General features: G+C 36.6%; 1 protein-coding gene across 3 annotated transcripts in view; it reads right to left on the bottom strand.

Annotated features, from left to right (window-relative positions):
* The window catches only part of LOC149531899 (cell division protein FtsZ homolog 2-1, chloroplastic-like), a 111,848-nt gene extending 91,555 nt beyond the window's left edge, over nucleotides 1-20,293 (bottom strand). Inside the window, exons 1-2 of one of the 3 annotated variants that reach the window (XM_089811554.1) lie at nucleotides 19,865-20,293; nucleotides 18,237-19,246 (exon numbers count right to left, since the gene is read on the bottom strand). In XM_089811554.1, coding sequence (XP_089667680.1) covers nucleotides 18,237-19,100 — 864 coding nt within the window. In that variant the 5' untranslated portion in view covers nucleotides 19,101-19,246; nucleotides 19,865-20,293. The remainder of the gene's footprint in view (nucleotides 1-18,236; nucleotides 19,247-19,864) is intronic. The other 2 variants (XM_089811555.1, XM_089811556.1) reach the window with 2 other exon arrangements.
* Nucleotides 20,294-20,956: the final 663 nt, after the last annotated feature.

Here is a 20,956-nt window from a genome sequence, read left to right as displayed (position 1 = left end):
GTGTTATATGCTAAGAATGATCTTCTAAGTGGTATGAATATTGATGAAATCAGTGCTTATTATAATGCAGATACAATACTGAATATTTAACCTTTTAATTGTGATGGAGAAACTCAAACCTAAATCACAAGATATAAGATGCTTATAGGAGCAGATTGTTGTAACTGTGTGTCCTACAATTTGCATTTAAAACCTACATATATATCCTTTCTAAAGGGTATGTCCCTCAAGGGACATAACCCTTCCTAACTTGGCACTAATTAAATACTTCCTAAGTCGGCGATCTGGGAGACATAAGTTAGTAAAGACTAACTAACTAAGAGTTAGTTTGGTTAAGCATTAACAGTTGCATCCTTAGAAATTGCCGGCACCTATACAAGAGATACATATATCATTAAATGCCATCATTAGAGATATATTACCATGAAGAGGAAGTACGGTTTGTACTATCAGACCTGTAGGTTTATCTTGGTTAATATTCTTAACAAGAGCCATACTCGAAGCCTAGTGGTCTATGTGTGAATCAAGTATCGAAATAGCCAAAACCCCTTTGGAAGGTTCAGAGATATTATTTATGTCTAGAAAAATGGATTTACCAGAAGGTTTGTGTAATGACCCTCTCTATAAAGGCCACAGAAACCCTCAAACTGAACTTAGGAATTTTGTCAAACACTTGGCGTGTAACAGTAACAATATTCAGAATATGGTAATTTCACATTTGATACTTTCAGAATATAATCACAGAATTACAATATATATAAAGCCATTGAACTATATTTCAATTACAATGCAATAAATTCTGAAATTATTTTTATTACCAATTCTGGACTGATTATTACAATGATTGTATGACAGCAAATTTACCCAAAAATTGACATATATTTCAGAATGCAAGAACCTGGTTTGAAGAACTATGGAAGAACACCACGTTTTGCTGCAGATCGTTGATGAAGACCTCCAACCGCACCCCCAAACTGTCCTTAATTTGCTGCTGCTGCCAAAACTAGCAGGGTCGTACCAGGCCGTACCTGTACGGCTGCTGAAATAAAATAATATTAGGGTTTTGGGACCCCCAAATGCAAGGAAAATGGGTGCCTAGGGTTAGGTAGTAACCCTGTAAAACCATAAAAAATAACTCCAAGGGTTTGAGGAGATATGAGCAATTATGTGGTTCTGAACCCTGCTTTGCCAATTCTGTAAATGCACTTATTCTATCTTCAAACTCTTGTCAAATGCTTCTCCAATGATAGGGCAAATCTAAAATCCTTATTCCAACCAAAAACAAACCCTAACAACGAATTCTCAATAAGCTCCAATGAGATGACTGAATACCAACTCCAATTATGCAACAATTCAGGTGATATTTCACACCCTCAAAGTCGCCAATCCAAGGGAGTGATTCGTTCCCAAAGATCGAATAATTTGCAGATCCAAAGTCCACAAATGTCTTCACAATGAAGAAGTAGAAGAGTTCTCCAATCCAAGCATGTCCAAATGAGAGGCCCAGCCCTCTATTTATTCACTTTTCTAAGAAGTTGCTAGAACTTCTAGAAACATCCTTTATAATTTCTCATTATAATGCACTTTTTTATAATAAAGTAATTTTATAAAATAAAAAGTGCAACTCAAATTAAAATTATAACATGTGGGCCCCAATATCACATAATGATAAAATATAACCTCTTAACACTTCTTCAAGAGCAAGATATGACTATCTGATCCGCAGAATTGACTCTCTTTCCACACCATTTGCCTACGAGAGTCTAGAATAGGCAAATCCATGATCAATGCCATGTCGAACTAAAGAGGGGACATTACAGTCCGCCCCTCCTGAAATTGCTTGGCCTCAAGCAATCTCAACGCCGGGTGCTGCAAAATAGCCTCGCCCTCCCAAGTAGCATCCTCAACAGGTAAATCTTTCCACTTAACCAAGTATTCTCTGATCACCCTTCTACGAAGCTGCTTTTCTCGGCCCTCCAGGATGGATTCTGGTACTAAAATCAATTTTCCCTCATCGTCTAAAGGAGGTAATACTGCAGAAGGCACCACATTCTGACCCAACGCCTTCTTGAGGCGTGACACATGAAACACATTGTGCACTCTGCTGTCTGCGGGAAGCTCCAACTCATAAGCCACTTCACCAACTCGCCTGATAATCCTGAATGGTCCATAATAGCGTGGCTTAAGTTTCTCTGCCCCACTCTTCTTAAGAGTAGATTGCCTGTATGGCTGCAACATGAGGTAAACCATATCATCTACCTCAAAACTACGCTCAGTTCTCTTCTGGTCTGCATACTGCTTCTGCTGGTTCTGAGCTCTTGCAATATTGTCTTTGAGGGTAGCAACTATATCCTTACTCTCCTGTAATAATTCACCTGCACTGGGTACCCGGCTGTCGCTCAACAATAAATCCAGGAAACTAGGTGCTTCATAACCGTAAAGTGCCATAAAGGGTGTCATCTGTATAGTCATATGATATGTAGTATTGTAACAATACTTGCAGAGATATATCCATCTGACCCAAGCTCGCTGCTGAGCTACCACATAATTCCTTAAATACCCTTCCACCCATTTGTTCACAATTTCTGTCTGACCATCGGTTTGTGGGTGATAGCTAGTGCTGGGTGTAAGCTCCATGCCACATAACCGGAATACCTCCTGCCAAAAGTGACTCATGAAACGGCTATCCCTATCACTCACAATGTTCTGAGGCAAGCCGTGCAATCTGAAAATCTCCCGAAAGAAAACCTCTGCCACCTGAGCTGCTGAATGTGTAGTGGTGATAGGAAATAAATGAGCATATTTCGTTAATCTATCTACCACCACATAAATACAATCTCGTCCTTGTACCTTGGGCAAACCTGTGATAAAGTCCATGGAGATGCATTCCCACTTCCTGTTGGGAATCGGAAGTGGCTGTAGGAGCCCTGCCGGATAGCTGTGTTCTTGTTTGTTTTGCTGGCAAACAAGACACTCTCGAACATACTGCAAAACATCAGCTTTCAACCCTTTCCAAGTGAACCGCTCTCGAACTGACTTGTAAGTCTTGAAGTACCCGGGATGGCCTGCTGTCGGTGAGTCGTGAAGTGCTCTCATAATCAGTTGCTTAACCTTTGATCCTGGGACCAGGTAAATCCTGTTCTTGTAAATGATCAAATCATCCACAAGTGTGTATCTGGTATCAATCACTGTTCCCTCTACTATATCGGAGGCCCATGTATCCCTGGCATACTCTGCTATAATCAAGTGTCGCCAATCCTCTGATATCTGAACCATAAGAGTGAGGTGTGGCCTTCGAGATAGAGCATTTGCAACAACATTCTGAGTTCCCTTGACATATGAGATGTCAAAATCATATGCCTGCAACTTACTTACCCACTTTTGTTGGCGATCATTCAGGTCCTGCTGTCCCAAGAAATGCCTCAGACTGTTATGATCAGTTTTAATACAAAACTTACTACCCACAAGATATTGTCTGAATTTGGCCAAAGCATGCATGATGGCCAACATCTCCTTATCATATATACTGAATGAACGCTCAAGGCCTCTGAGCTTCCTACTCTCATAAGCTATGGGGTGCTTATTCTGCATAAGTACAGCACCTACTCCCTCTCCAGATGCATCACATTGAAGCTCAAATGGCTTCGTGAAATCAGGTAATGCTAGAACTGGGCACGTAGTCATTATCTCCTTAAATCTCATAAAACAGTCCTGTGCCTTCTGAGTCCACACAAATTCCCCTTTTTTCAGTAAATCTGTCATGGGAGCTGCATGTCGTGAGTAGCCACTGACAAACCTGCGGTAAAAACCACATAAACCAAGGAACCCCCTCAACTGTGTAAGGTTCTCTGGTGGAGGCCAATCAACAATAGCGTGAATCTTTTCAGGATCCATCCGCACTCCCTCTGCACTAATGATGTGTCCTAAATATAACAGCTCGGTCATCCCTAAGTCACATTTGGACTCCTTTGCATACAAGGACTCCTTCTGTAGAATGCTCAACACCGTCTCCAAATGCTCTAGATGCTCCTGCCATGATCGGCTATAGATCAAAATATCATCAAAAAACACCAGCACGAATTTCCTCAACTGATGGTGGAAAACTCTGTTCATAGTGGACTGGAAAGTGGCAGGTGCATTGGTCAGGCCGAAAGGCATGACTACAAACTCAAAGTGCCCACAATGACATCTGAAAGCAGTTTTCTCAATATCCTGTTCACGGACTCTGATCTGGTGATAACCTGATCTCAAATCAATTTTCGTGAAATAACAGGCCCCATGCAATTCATCTATCAACTCATCAATGCGAGGAATAGGATACCTGTTCTTAATGGTTCTCTTATTTAATGCACTGTAATCAATACACATCCGTAGCGTTCCATCCTTCTTTTTTACCAAAACAACAAAGGATGCAAAAGGTGACTTACTAGGTCGGATGTGCCCCATAGCTAGCAACTCCTCAATGGTCCTTTCAATCTCATCCTTGAGTTGCTTTGGATGTCGATATGGTGTGATCATGATAGGTTTAGCACCTTCCTCCAGTTCAATAATATGCTCAATACCTCTGTCCGGTGGCCTGCCTGGTGGAATCTCACTGAATACCTTTTCGTACTTAATCCTCAACTTCTGAATATCAGGATGATATTCCACCTTATGTTGCTCCTCCTGTGTAGGTATCAAAGTACAAACTGCTGCCCACTCTATATCATTATGCCTAGTTAATCTCTCCAGCCGCCTAAATGAGATAGTCCTGATGTCTCCATTACGGATAGCCTTTAGCACATGAATCCTACCATTTATTTCAAATTGTATCTCCATATCCTCTAATCTCAGGGTAACCACCTTCAATGAATGTAGCCACTGCATCCCAAGTACTATGTCCATGTCACCCATGTTGACAACATGATAATCCGCCTTAAACTCATAGTTGTTCAAGCGCAAAGGTAAGTCTCGTACCATCCTGTCACAACGAAGAGTGTATCCATCAGCTACCTTGACTCTTAGTCCTTCGAACTCCTCAGTAATGAGTCCACGCTTCTCTACAAATCATGCATCAATGAAATTATGCGTGGCACCTGTGTCCAACAATGTAATAACCTTCTGTCCAGCCAAGACTCCCCGAAGTCTGAAAGATCCCTCTCTCTGGATACTAGACAGCCGTGCTTCCTGTAAATGTAGCTCTGTTTCTTGCCTTTGCCCTGCACTGTCTATCTCCTGCTCTCCCTCTGCTTCATCAGGATCCTCATCATGATGTTCTGAACCATCTGAATCTGAGCCTTCGTAATAAGCCCACATTGCCCGGTTGGCCTTCCCTTTTTGGCCTCATAGGACAGTCATGGCCGTACTCATACGGGCCTTTGCAATAGAAGCATAGCTTCTTCCTACGCAAATCATTAAGTGTCTCCTTGTCCAGCCTCTTACTTTCTTCCTTAGGTAGCTGTGCCTCTCTATGAAAGGGTTTCCTGTCCTTATCTTTTCCTGAAGGGAAACTCTTTGCCTGAAATTTATTTTTAGAAGCTGAAGAGGAATCCATGTCACGAGCTTTCTTAATGGCTTCCTGCAAAGTGGAAGGGTTGAGAGCTTTAATCCACCCTCTCAACGGATCAACTAACCCATCCATAAATAAAACCAATAGCCTTCGTTCAGATACATCTATTACTAACACTGCAAGTTTCTGAAACTCTGAAATGTATGTTTCCAATGAGCCCCACTGTTTAAGCTGGGCTAATTCCTTGAAATGGAGTTCTGGATCTTTCTTATCAAAACGTTCAATCAGTCTCTCCGTAAACTCCACATATGAGGTAATGTGTGCATGACCCATAGTGATCATACCATGATGCCACCATTCGTGTGCTAACCCATCCAGGTGAATTGCTGCATACTTAATAGCTTCTTCCTCAGACATAGGATTCAATTGAAAGTATGTGTCAAGCTTTTGAACCCAAGCTCTTGCTGTAGACTTCCCCGAGCCATCATAATATGGTAACTGTAGTTTTCCTACTTTCTTTCGTAGCTCATAGTTCTGAGTCCTGTCTTGTCCACGGGGCATATGCTTCATCCGCACATCCATATACTCTCTAAAGGTGATTGCAGCTGTAAAATCTGGTCCTCCTGCTTCCCAATCTCTCCTCAGCTGATCCTGTATGTCAGTGATCTGGGGTTCTGGTACTAGCTGCTCTGGAGCTCTAGGAAGGAACGTAGGAATCATAGGCCTCGAACTTACTATCCGAGCTTGCTGGGGGGCATGACCGAAATTGTTCCCAATTTGTTCGCCTCCATTATGTCTCTCATCCTGATTATTCCCATTCTGATTATTTCCTCCACCTATGTTAGCGTTCAACCCCATTTGTCGAGCCATCATCTGCATCATAAGCTCCATTCTCTGATTCTGTTCTTGTGCTCTTTGTTCGGCTAATCGCTGTCCCTGTGCCAGGGTGTCTAATAACTGTAAAAATCTTTCCTCTTGCGGATCTGGACCGACATTCCCGCCTCTATCCATATTGTAGTCGTAGTCTTGATCAAAAAATACCTCCCCTGTGTCTGTATGACTGGATTCTATGTCCACCTGGATAGATGAGCTAGACTGTTCGCTCTGCAGGTCAGAAATCCTATCTTGTCTTGCTTTGGTATTGCGAAAATTATAAGGCCTTTGTCACATGCTCTGATTTTAGTGTTTTGACATTTCGTCAAACACTTTCCCTCCTATCCAGCTGTTCCAAATTCCCTATAAGACCTCCACAGGATGGCAGGACTTATAGCTCTGATACCACTGTAATGACCCTCTCTATAAAGGCCACAGAAACCCTCAAACTGAACTTAGGAATTTTGTCAAACACTTGGCATGTAACAGTAACAATATTCAGAATATGGTAATTTCAGATTTGATACTTTCAGAATATAATCACAGAATTACAATATATATAAAGCCATTGAACTATATTTCAATTACAATGCAATAAATTCTGAAATTATTTTTATTACCAATTCTGGACTGATTATTACAATGATTGTATGACAGCAAATTTACCCAAAAATTGACATATATTTCAGAATGCAAGAACCTGGTTTGAAGAACTATGGAAGAACACCACGTTTTGCTGCAGATCGTTGATGAAGACCTCCAACCGCACCCCCAAACTGTCCTTAATTTGCTGCTGCTGCCCAAACTAGCAGGGCCGTACTAGGCCGTACCTGTACGGCTGCTGAAATAAAATAATATTAGGGTTTTGGGACCCCCAAATGCAAGGAAAATGGGCGCCTAGGGTTAGGTAGTAACCCTGTAAAACCATAAAAAATAACTCCAAGGGTTTGAGGAGATATGAGCAATTATGTGGTTCCGAACCCTGCTTTGCCAATTCTGAAAATGCACTTATTCTGTCTTCAAACTCTTGTCAAATGCTTCTCCAATGATAGGGCAAATCTGAAATCCTTATTCCAACCAAAAACAAACCCTAACAACGAATTCTCAATAAGCTCCAATGAGATGACTGAATACCAACTCCAATTATGCAACAATTCAGGTGATATTTCACACCCTCAAAGTCGCCAATCCAAGGGAGTGATTCGTTCCCAAAGATCGAATAATTTGCAGATCCAAAGTCCACAAATGTCTTCACAATGAAGAAGTAGAAGAGTTCTCCAATCCAAGCATGTCCAAATGAGAGGCCCAACCCTCTATTTATTCACTTTTCTAAGAAGTTGCTAGAACTTCTAGAAAAATCCTTTATAATTTCTCATTATAATGCACTTTTTTATAATAAAGTAATTTTATAAAATAAAAAGTGCAACTCAAATTAAAATTATAACATGTGGGCCCCAATATCACATAATGATAAAATATAACCTCTTAACACTTCTTCAAGAGCAAGATATGACTATCTGATCCGCAGAATTGACTCTCTTTCCACACCATTTGCCTACGAGAGTCTGGAATAGGCAAATCCATGATCAATGCCATGTTGAACTAAGAGGGGACATTACAGTTTGATGCCAAAAAGCAACGACCACTTACCAAGATCCGCTCCTTGTTTTAACAAATTAATATTCCTTGTGCCAGATGTTTGACCATTCTCAATTTGTGCACCTTTTTTTAGAGTCAAGCCTCCAATCCCAATGACTTGCACAGAACCATTAACCTGTCCCATTAACTTCAGGATGAGAGGATCTCTGTCAATACAAATAGTACTGATGGGAACCCCCATTTGTCCCTATCCCATTTCACTGTCTTTTCCTAATGAAAAGCCTCTAGCTCAACCATCCAAGCTACCATCTTTTGGACCAATCCCCTGGCCTAGAAGAAAATTCACTCCCCCATGTTTGCCATAAAATGTACAAAATGTTATTGTAATTCATATTAGAATATGCTGAGAATATGCCCAACATGACTTTTGGTACTAAGTGGGGTATTTAAAGAATTTGTTTCTCCAACTAAGCAACACAACTTCTGAAACCCGTATCTTTTTATCCAATCATTGGATTTTCAATTATCATCTGCATTACCTAGGGACACGTTTCAGGCCCTGAGCCCCAAGTATCAGAAACAAGAACGGGGAGATGACAAGGGACGTTTCCTAGTCGTCCCCGCCCAAACAGGAAAATCGGAAACATGTCCCAAAAACTTAGGAAACAGTCAACAAGTTCTCGAATAGCATTGTCTAACCTGGGGACGACAATGCCTTTTCCTAATCATTTGGGGGATTGTACTGGTGTTTCCTATTTGTCCTAGGGTTTGCATTGTTGTTTTATCTTCGTCTTGGGCACTACTAAAAGTTTCCAACTCAAAAAAGATATTAATCTCAAAAAAAAATTTAACAAACTATTCTTTACCCATTCGTGGGTCCCGCACTTGGAAGTCAAGCTTTAAATCAATTATAAAATATGAGTTATTAACTTTATAAGTTTGTTTACATATCAAATTATGTATCAAATTAGGATGATAGTGATAGTGATAGTGACAGTGATGTTGATATGGATGATCAAGGACAACTATCATATTATCTTTGCTTTCATTTTGACTTTAATGTTTGAGACTTGGAGTGTTTTATCTTAACATTATATGATCATTGATAGTTGATACATTGATGGAACAATTATATAGTCATAGATAGACTATAGTTGATACTTTAAAAGTTTAAAGTTTATGTCTTTAACTTTTCAATGTTTCCATTTTGTTGAAACTTGAAACTTGAAAATTGCAGCCTTGTGATATGAATCTATGATGCTTTTTTGATGACTTGCTATTGGTATTCGATTTGATGCTATTTTCTATGATGATTCGATTAGATGCTAACTTCTATGCTCTATGATTATTGAGGAATAGACTTGATAATTTTAAACTATGTTATTGTGATGAATGTGAAATTGATGAATATATTTGAAAATTCAGATGTGTGTGTGTGTGTGTGTGTGTGTGTGTGTAGTCGTCCCCTACTTCAACCAAAACAAAAAAATCCCAAAAACCCGTATCCATGCCCCCCCTATCCTAGAAACTTGGGGTAACATAGATTATCATGCATCGTCAAAAAGCTTGTAAAGAAATCTACACCCTCTATTCGACAAATCTATAAAATTTGACCGTTCAAATGAATTTGAGGCTTCTAAGGCCTTCAAAAATGCATTTGAAGTTTTTATAGAAAAAAAATGAATATCTCCTACCGCACTATATGGGGTATTGACATGATTATTTTTCTAGTCACTATATTTTCCCATTCTACCTTGAGACCAGTTTTTAGATTCCAGTATGCACATATGAAAACTTCCTAAAAGTAGTAGAATTGTCAAAAGTAGTAACCTAGCCAAAATAGCCCTTAGTAAAAATAGACAATATTTTTGAGTGATTGCAAGATCGCTCTTACACACTAGATGCTCCTACATCAGACAATCAAGGTAATTTGAAAAGTGACATTATCACATTTCAGGGGTTCGAAGGAAAACCAAGGAGATTAAACTCTTCGTTTAATAGCCATGATGAATTTTTGTTACATCCCAATTTTTGACCTAATTTAAAATATAGCCGTTGAGGTTCACATGAAGTCAATTGACAGTTAAATATGTTATAATCCTACGAAATGGTAAGATGGTTAGTCCTTACAATTTCATGTGAAGATAACATGCTAGTTTATTTATCATGAATTCATGGAATTAAAAAGGCGGTTAGCCATTATGATTACTTATGATCAAATAACTTGTTACGGTAATATGATTTAATTGCGAAAAATTTCCTTGTAGGAAGCACGTCGAAGGGGTGGAAGCACTGTCAGAAAAGAATTGGGCACAGGAGTATCACCATTATTGCGCAAATGGGTATGAATCGTAGACCTAACGACTTGAACATCACAATATAATCAATGAAACCGCATGAGTTATTAAATAAACAATTTAAAACATAAAATAAATTAATTAAAATATAATACATACCTCAAAGGATTTTGAATGATCTTTCACAATATTATTTTATTATATACCTATGTACGTACACATAGAGATAAATATAAAGTGACACCATAATATAATGATGCCACCTCACAAATATATCTACGCGTACGTAGATAGATATAAACTATAATATTTTGAATTTTTAATCTTCAAATCTTCTTCCAACCTTTATTCTTTCTTTTTCTTTTAAAAACCAATTGAACACTTGGCATTTTTAATTGGCGTTCAAAGAGCCAAGATATTCTTTATGTTACAGAAGACAGAGAGTTTTTTAATCTTTTTTCTATCATGAGTCGAGAGAGACAAAATATACAAGAAACCACATTTTTTATTTCCTTTATTTTTTTTGGCGTTTTCCTTGCCCATTCCGACTTCCTCCCTCAACCAATACTCTACTAAAAATCAATTGATTTTCTGTAAGTCCATTTGAAGATCTTTTTCATTTCATAACAGTGTTGTTGTATTACAGTCTGTCGTATGCATCCTTTGTTGAGGATTGATATATATTGTGGTTACGCCTTAAGGAAAACCGAAAAAGAGTAGATACAAAATCATTTTGCACGATCCAAACACCCGACTTTTATATCTTTCCAAGTGTCTGATATTTATTTTTTCATGCACCAGACTTCCATATGTTTCAAGCACTCGACTTCTCCATGTTATCAACCACAAATCGTGAGCAACATTTATACTAGAAATTGGCGTTCAAGGCTGGTTGTTGAACTTTCAGCAAAACTCCATTCGTCCTACAAAACATATTAGGTCATGTGATTAACCTAAAACCAAACATTGCAATGTAATTCCTACCAAATTTGCTACAGCATTACGATTTATATAGTTGTAAGCTACAGCTTATGACATGTTGTAAATTATCTTGTTTAATAGAAGTTGTCTACGGCAAATAAAAAGCCAAGTAAACATGTTATGAAATAATGATTTAATATGCCATTGGAATTCAAATGATATTTTCTATAATCTCAAGAACACATTCTCCGAATCACAGATTGTGATAAGCTGGAATATATATATTTTAATATTCATGATTCTATTTAGCATCAACAGATAGAGTCGATTGCTCTGAGATCTAAGCACCTAGGATTCATCGGCTGTATAGCCTTGGAAAAGGTAAAGAGGTGAGGCGGAGTCTGCAAGACGTAGAAATAAAAGTCAGATATGATACATTAAATCTACAATAATATCATTTAATAGCTCATGCATGATCATGTTTATTGTATTCTCCTATTGTCGAGTCAAGTGGTGTGATTAGATACCAGAATGCTTAGTGGATGACAAGGTGTTCCATGTCTATTCCGGGTACGGAGGGCCTTTCTCAATAGAGATTGTGTGGGATAAGTCATGGTCCGAGGTTGAGTGGTTAAGCACGTGACAATGTTTTCCCTCTCCACAAGTTGTATCTGCATCAAATAAAGATAAGCTATGCATTCAAACATTTGTCAAAAACAGATATTTATTTTTAGGATGTATATTCAAGTAGAAGGTAAGATTAATTGAGTTGTATCATCGTTACAGTTATTTCTTTAAATGAAAGCAACTCTTATCAATATAATTGGCAACCAGTTAGATCGGTTGATCTTCTAACTAAATGTGGAATATATTTATTCGCGAGAGATAGATTTATTTGATGGATTGTTATTTTAGTCTTCATTTATAAGAATAATGATTATGAGCATATTTTCTAATCTTATGTTATTGCCACAGTTGAGCAAATCAGAAGGAAAGGAATGATACAATTGGTATCTGATGCCCTAAATGATCCAATGGTAATCGATGCCCTAAATGATACAGTGGTATCTTAAGCCCTAAATAATACAGTGGTATCTAAAGCCCCAAATGATACAGTGGTATCTGATGCCCAAAATGATCCAATGGTAACCGATGCCCTAATTCATAGAGTAGTATGTGATGCCCTAAACGATATAGTGGTATTTGATGGTAATTGTCATTTGATTTTGATATAGTGGTATTTGATGGTAATCGTCAATTTATACTAAGTGAAATTTGTGGACTAGTGTAGGTGATTGTAGAAGCATCTCTACATTGATTTTAGAATTCAAATTTCATGGTATGTAGATTTTAATTTCCATAGTAAATTTATTGATGGTGTTTTCAGATGTTAGTTATGAGTTTTCCGTTTAAGTAATTGTAACTGTTAAATCTCATTCACATGAACATAACTGATATAACTGTCTTCCTATGAAAATGAAGTAATAACTGTATTTCTTTGATATGTTAGTTGTTAATTAAGACCCGAATAGAGTGGATGTTACAATTTTCGACAGCTCTTCCTTTCCATTTGATCAAGTACTCTTCACATTTCGTGATTCTTATGCTCCAACCCATGACTATCCAAGAAGTTTTCTATCTCCTTATTTGAAGTAGGTGTTGAAATATTCCACTAAGCTTCCACTATTTCATCTGTAATTATGCTTTCTTAATACTCTGTCAAGTCTGAAATATTAAAGACAAGTGAAATGTTAAGTCCACATTGGCAACTCTATCTCATATGCATTTTCAAAATCATGCTTCTTCACAATTTTGCAAGATCCAAATATCTTCAACTTATTGTATGTTCCTATTGGAAGACTCTCTTTTTGCAGATGAACCATGACTTCATCTTATTAATATGCTCTCTTGCCTCTTTATGTAAAGTCTTAATGTTTTGCAAAGTCTTCAGCTTCAATAATATCTTTTCTCCATTGTCAAAATTCCTCAACTTGGAATCATTTCTAGGATTGTTGAACATGCCGAAAAACTGAGGGAGGCAATGAATCAGTTATTCCAAAATAGTTTTTGCAAACTTTGATAAAGTGGTACAAACTTAAACATTCTAGTACATAAACTAGTATAAACTTGAAAGGGCAAAAGCAGTAAACACCATAACACCTCAGATATAATGTGAAAACCCAAGATGGGAAAAACCATGGAGAAACTAATTTTCATGAATATAAACATCAATTAAGGTGACAACAGTTAAGGTGATGTTCACAAGGGCTCAATGCACGTAGGCTCACTATCAGTTAGGCTAATTGCCCTGATACAAAAGATCTATTAAATGAAAAGGTCTTACAGACAAAATGTAACTTGATGAAGTTGTATCTATATATGCATGAATACAGTTCCAGCTAAAAGCACAACAACTATTGATTGCAGGAATTTTGGTTAAAGATCTTCTGCTAGTACTTCTTTATCCTTTTGAAAAACTGAATGCAAACCTTCTCTCTGATTCCACAATCTTCGCACTACTTATTTCTGCTCACACACTTCACCACCAACTATTCACTCACAATAATTTTGACATCATACCACCTTCAGCATACTCTCACTCTCATATCTTCAAACCTGAAATAGGTGTTCTATATATTTACATATCCGGTGAAACATATACACATGTCAGCCTAGCAACAAAACATGTTGGATTAAGACACAGAAGATATTGCAATGTAGTTTAACACACTAGCACTGGACCTACAGAATAGGTCATACTGTGAACACCGAAAGCTAAGCATGTTTTGGGGTCGATGGGAATGTTGCAACTGAGATCATCTCTTGATGTACAAAAATTCTAAAGAAACTGATGGATAGAGCAAAATGGAACCTGTTCAAACATTGAGTACAACTATAATACCAACAAGTTCTAATATACTGCAAGAATGTCCAGGTAGCACGGATACTCAGAAGCATTCTGAAACACAGCAGCCAATTATATTCACCAAATACTACAGATATACCAAAAGAATATATTATCATAACCAGAATTGAGACATTGATCCACGCAGTCCATTATCAAAAATATCACATAGGATTAGATCTAAAATGTATAATACTGAAGCATAACCAGCTGAAAATCAACAAGTACAGAGATATAACCCAAGTCACAGGATACGTTGAATTTCATCCATGATATTCGAATTTCAGCGAATTTTCAGTCTTCCGAACTTCATCCGAATTTTATGATATTTAATATAATACTGTTATTTAATATAATATTATTTTTATTTTAAAATGATATTGAGTTATTTAGTTAAATTCTTTAGCAATGTTAAACTATTTTGACAATTTTGTGGATACATTACTAATACTTAAAAAAACATAAATATATATAACTTAGATTTAATGTCCTTTATTTCCAAGTTTTTACCCTTGCCAAATTTCACATGAATTTTATGATCAACGAATTCAAATTCAAATTCAAACCTTGTGACTCAGCATATAACCAATACAAGGGTCTTGACATCAATAACAATAATGTCGACATCTCAACCATGCTCTCAGCAATCTCCCCCTTTCGCATTGATGGCAAAACAGCAAAAAAATTCAAAGGGCCGCATAACATTTTTCATATAATCAAATAAAAACAGCATATTTTTCAAGAAGTGACTTTTTGTAACTTTCTTAGATAATCAATATTCGGATATGATCATTCTTAAGTTCCCAAAGTCCTTGATACCACTCTATTGCTGGCTCACGGGCGAGTGAAATATCTTAACTAGCAGTCCTTCGGAGAAATATAAGATTTTTCATGGAATTATAACAATCTGATTCAAACACACAAAATAATAGGAATATTCGAACATTATGCAAATATCTTTCAGTTTCCCTTTATTCAAATTGAACTTGCTTACATTAGACTACAAGAAATGCTTTGATAGAAATCACCATCTATTTCTGATCACCGAATTTAGAGTTGTAACAAAAAGCATACAAGATCAGTGTGCTCATAAAACCTGAATTGTTGAGCTTCAAGAATCGTCTGTTGTTAAGAGGCGGTGGCTGCATGTATATTCATCTTTGCAGGCTGTGATTCCGTTATTAATTTTGCAATTACAGTACCAGAGATTGGCGTAAGGGTCCAGATCAGATAAGCTTTGTGTACTTGCAGATTGCTTCCAAAAACCCTCTACTGCTTTCAAACCAGCTATATTTCATGGCTTGCTGCTACTGTTTCTCCACTTGTTATGCTGATAGAATAATCATTAATCAATATTTTGTGATGGGGTTGCATCCAGAACAGCTGCTGCTACAGGGGTTTCATCCCATACTAGACATACAAATCGTAGGGAGGAGATAACAAAAAAATCATAAACTTGGCATGAATACTTTTCTCCCATCCAACTCCTTATAAATTATCCTCTTTCTCAAAAAGCTGTCCCCTCATAAAATCCTTGATTTTAGGCAACTTACTTAGGCACTAAGATTACCATTAATTATTTTGAAATGTCCTTTCACAAATATATCGCCTAGTAAAATGTGTTGCAAAACTTTAAGTGGTCCCATCAATGACTAAAAGATAGGAATTTAAGCCATAATGAATAATTAAATATTTTGTAACTCAGTTTTAGCTTTTTGGGCTAATGTTTTAATAATTCACTCATTAATTCCTTGGCTCCATATCAGGGACATTACAGAGAGTCCATAAAGATGAGGCAAGCGAGAAATCCATTTACATTGTGTGATGATCGCTTTTGCCCATGACTCATAATTGTGCCCATTCAAGGTTATTACAGCAGGATCACACTAAATATAGGAGATTCCAGTTAAATACAATATGCAAACATAAACACTTGATTAAGAAACTTGAGAGACAATGGAATGGAAGTATTGACATTGACATTGGCAATGAGGACCATCAATGACAAAATTCTACGCCTAGTAAGGCTCCTAAGAATAATCATCCTATTCGTGTTGGCTATAAGTTGTTAAATGGAAGTATTAAAATTGGCATTAACTCTGAGGACCATCAAAGACAGAAATCTAGATCTAGTTAGGCTCCAAAGAATGTCGTCATCCTATTGGCGTTGACTACAATATTTTGATGAGCAGAAAGCATTCCTTCTCATAACAGATCCCAGGTATACAAAATTCTTATAATGTGAAAATTGTAACAGGAGGAACTTATGCATTCACCTCCAATCTGCTCTGGCAAGTGCTTCTGTACCATCAATTTTGACAACTTTGCTGGCCAAAAAAATCCTAAAGGGAGAAACTTATGCATTTACCTCCAATCTGCGCTGTTCTCTACCATCAATTTTGAAAACTTTGCTGGCCAAAAAAATCAATGTTTAGATGGTGAAATTGGTGTTATGGCCATCACTGACAACACAGATACCAAATACACCAGATTTGGTTCAAAGCGAACTGGATCCAGATTTTGGACAAGCTAGATTTGCCCAATTAGATCTGAATTTTTTTAATTCCTATTATAACTTTTGAAATACTGGATCTTCAAATTGTTTTGACTTCCCAAATGAATCAAATTTTTCAATCTTTCTAACAGTAATGTCGAATGATAAGGCATAAATAAACAATAAGTCTTTACACATTCTATATAATCCTACAATGATGATATCATTCTTACCTACAGTCAACTTATGGGTAAAAATGATGAGACGTGCATATATGAAGTTTGGAAGTCCTGAAACCCCACTTTCAAAATTATGTGTCAAGTTAATTGCATGTTAAATGCCTTATTGACAGTTGTATCTTTTACAGATTCATATAATCAAAACAAACATTGCAAATCACTAACCAATGGCTAATTATGGAACTGTACATATTCTTCGCCTTATATTTATGCCTAATTTGCATATCCCTAACAACATCTATGGCTCTAAACTGATGTTAAACATAGGGACGTATGAACATAGGGACATATGAATGATCATCAAAAACTGTAAGCATATGCATAAAAATATAGACAAAAATTGATCTTCCATTCATACATAGGTGTTGATGTCATGCATATTCAAATAAGAGCCTCTTGTTATGCATATACTTCTTATAACCTTCATTCACATTGACAATTATTCTTTGGTGAGGCAAAGTCAAAAATGGTCCAGTCAAGCGAAGTAAAGTCTTGATGCATAAAGATCACAGGCTGAAAGGAAAGCCATTATAATATGAATATCACAATTCATTGAACTCTTCATAATCAGTGTTCAATCCATTCATAAAACATTTTATCTAATTCGTAGCATCACTATAAACTTGGACAGATGCTGTTGAAGCCCCACTAAAAGCATGGGCTATAATATCTAAAATGTAAATCAAGTTGGTCATTTATTCACTTATGAGGGGGAACTGTATATGATGTATCGCCATGCACAGTTGAGCTGAAGGCAACAACAAATATGACCTGTAAGTTTACCTATATGATACTGATCACTGAAGAAGTAGCTGCATGGGAGTTCTGTATAAGCCATATATCATGTTTTATATGCACCATCTCTAATTTAAACAATGATAAGCGAGCAAATTATGCTGTCATATTCCCCTTGATCTTCAATAGGCTTGGACTTATTTGATACTATAACTATTCATTGTGTTTTGTGTCTTTCAACGTGTGTAGTTGGTTTTATAATATCATTAATTTCTAAAGCGATGCAACCTCATTCCATAAATTAGCATATGTCATAAAATAGAAGATATTATTTCATTGGTCTTCTCAATCCATTTTATTTTTTGAACTTTTGAAGGGAAAAAATGACTTGCACTAAAACATTTAAATTCATGGGCGTAAAATTAAGAACTTGAAGAAAGTTACATTAGTAAACATTGATGAAAAAATAAAAAAATAAATGCTAAAATCTCAATAAGTCTTCAACTAGACAGAATTACTGATTTAATGCAATACCTAAAATACTAAGGTTTTCATTCCCTCAAATTTTAAACTCATTAGCCAGATGCATTCCTTTGATTCCTGCAGAAAAATTATTTCACTTTTTAAGTCTTTCCAATGATGATAATCACTTAGTGAGAAGGTAAGATAGAAGTTCCAGGCTTACCGTCACGAAGACCATATCTGCCTCGGAAACAGCTTCCTCAACTGCACTCTGACTCTCTTTGGCAGCATTCATTCCAATCTCGGGGTTTCCCCCTGCACCAAGACCTCTTGTCAGTTCTTTTCCAATCTGCAAACGATTATCAGAATACACGGGTGACATTCTCAAGGCCTGTACATCAGTATTGACAATCCAAAACTCCACACCCTTCAGTTCACTCTCAATCATCCTATTCACAGCATTAGAGCCACCCCCACCAACTCCTATCACCTTGATTTTGGCAGCATTATTATTGACAGGTGGAGAAGAATCCTCCAATGGAAACGGCACATTATTTGCATTCTGTTTCTTTGAGGGGCCAATCATATTTCGTCCATCCCCCCTAAGAATCGAAACTTCAGGATGCAAATCCAAGAATGGATCCTGTCTACTGGAAGAAGCAAGCGATGCCCAGATTGATTTTACACAACGCTTACTTTTTGAGGATCTTAGGAAATATCCTGCATCATTGTTATAAGAGACCAGCTTAAGATGTCCAGATAGAAACCTTCGGCATTCTCCCATGCTCTCCCTGCGTAAACCAAAATGTCCATTCACAATATGACTGTCAAGACATAAACCAGATATGACTCTACTTGGCTCTGTGCTGTTACTCCATTGTGACTGAGAAGAAGCAACGGCCCCAGCAATTGACCTTGTCGGTAGACGCAAGGTCAATGATGATAATGAATCAACTGAATGGCAGCTTCTTGCAGTTGTAGAGACACAGCATCCTTGTAGCCTAAAACAATAGTTATTATATCTACTTTTGGGATAAACAATGCCCGAAGGCACAAGAACTGCTGAAGACTGGATCCCAGAGGCCATTTTTTACACAACTAACAGAAAACGTAAAGAAATTTCTTCTCAACAAAAGCCCTGTACTTTCTCTTCTCGTCCTCCTACACACCATCCCAACATTCTGACCTCTTTCAAATTGATACATTGTACTTTCTTAGAAATAAACATACTGGCTGCCAAATTTCATTTCATCAAAGAGAAACCAAAACAAACATTATTTTAGTAATGACTCATAGAAGCACATGAGAATCAAGCAGTTACCCAGCCAAAAATTTAAACCTCCGCTGTTGGTAATCTTTAGTAGAACAACATCCAAGGGCAAAAAAAATGTGTACAAAGAGATTAATTTTCAATGCTGCATTAAATACTCAGAATTTGTTTTATCAGGCGCACAAAATTTGAAAACTAGGAAAATGTTATTGAGATTGTACCTTAGACACATTCTCTCTAAGTGACCCTAAATAGTTCGCCTGTAATAAACAATGAAATAGGAGGAAAAAACGAAAAACAGAGAGAACGAGGAGAAAGGCGACATCAACGTGCAGTGAAGCTAGAACTGGTAAACACATAAACAAAAGCTATATGAGTGATAAAAGCCAAGATTTTCAGACATTCTGTTTCAAGAAGTAACTAAAGGGTTCTAATACGGGACATCCCTACTGTTAAGATAAAATAATGCCCAAAATGTTTTCAGCGGCAACTAAAATAATGTCGCCAATAGCAAACCCCAAGATAGCATTTTCCCAACGTACTTCCACAAAGGTGAACAAGGCTTGCAGAAAAATAGTTACCTGTAAACTGTAGTAGACACAACGGTTTTTCACATGAAGGATTCAGTTATTGTTGATTGACCAATCTGAACATTAATTCCACGGTGAGCAATGCGCACTTGTAATTTTCAAAAGAAAGAGTTGGGTAAATACAGAGAGCCACCATTTTTGACACACTGACTTTGTTTAATAGTAAATATGATTTAGGAATATGTAGATGTAAACTTTGTGACGATGGGTTTAAGAGGTCTACAGATGGTGGGTGGATTGATTTTTGGACCTTCGAAAAGGAAAGATGCGAGACAAATGTGTGATTGTAATTTGTACTCCCATTTGCCGAATCCACATGAACTTATTACTAATGGACTCATCGAAATTACAGAACCCTAAAGCGTAGGATCGCCATAATAGTGTCCGAAGGTGAGATGTCGGTTATTTTAAATTATTATTAAATGAAATGAAAGATTTTAATGGGATCTATATACCAATCATTTTAAGGGATCAAGGGAGATATTTTTGGAATTATGTTTGATGTTGTGTTTTTTATTATAGATTTTTATCTAAAAGTTATAATTTGTTCTAAGTTAGATTGTTTGTTTTTGGATGTTTTTTAATAGTAAATAGGATCTTTCACTATATTTGTTCAATTTATTTGGAATATTTTAGACAAAATTGGTATATAACTGATATTAGGATCATTTATTTATTTAAAATGAAAATATGTAATGATATAGTATATTAAATCAAATATTGAAATGGAATAAATTATAGGTTCATTCAATAAATGCAATTAAAGATAATGTTAGAAATAAAACAACATTTAATATAAGTATAAATAAAAGTAGAAAATAAATTAGATAATAGAGTTTCTCGATAATAAGAATGTGAACAAGTATGTGTAGAGATTGCAAACTAGTTATATTGTCATTGTTTGCGATAGTAAAAGAATAATGGTAATTGAAATATGAATGATCTAGCACATAGCTTGAAGAGGCAATAATCCATTTTAATTTAGAAAATAGGAACAAAAAAAATTTGAGGAGAATTAGCATCTATTTGAAGTGGTTAGTTAAACCCTAATAGAGTTTATTGCATCATCCTTACAAAATAAAC

This window comes from Cupressus sempervirens, chromosome 11, assembly GCF_028749045.1.
Source record: "Cupressus sempervirens isolate cs-2001-9-10 chromosome 11, ASM2874904v1, whole genome shotgun sequence".
Lineage (NCBI taxonomy): Eukaryota > Viridiplantae > Streptophyta > Pinopsida > Cupressales > Cupressaceae > Cupressus > Cupressus sempervirens.
This window is presented reverse-complemented; position numbering and strand designations above follow the sequence as displayed.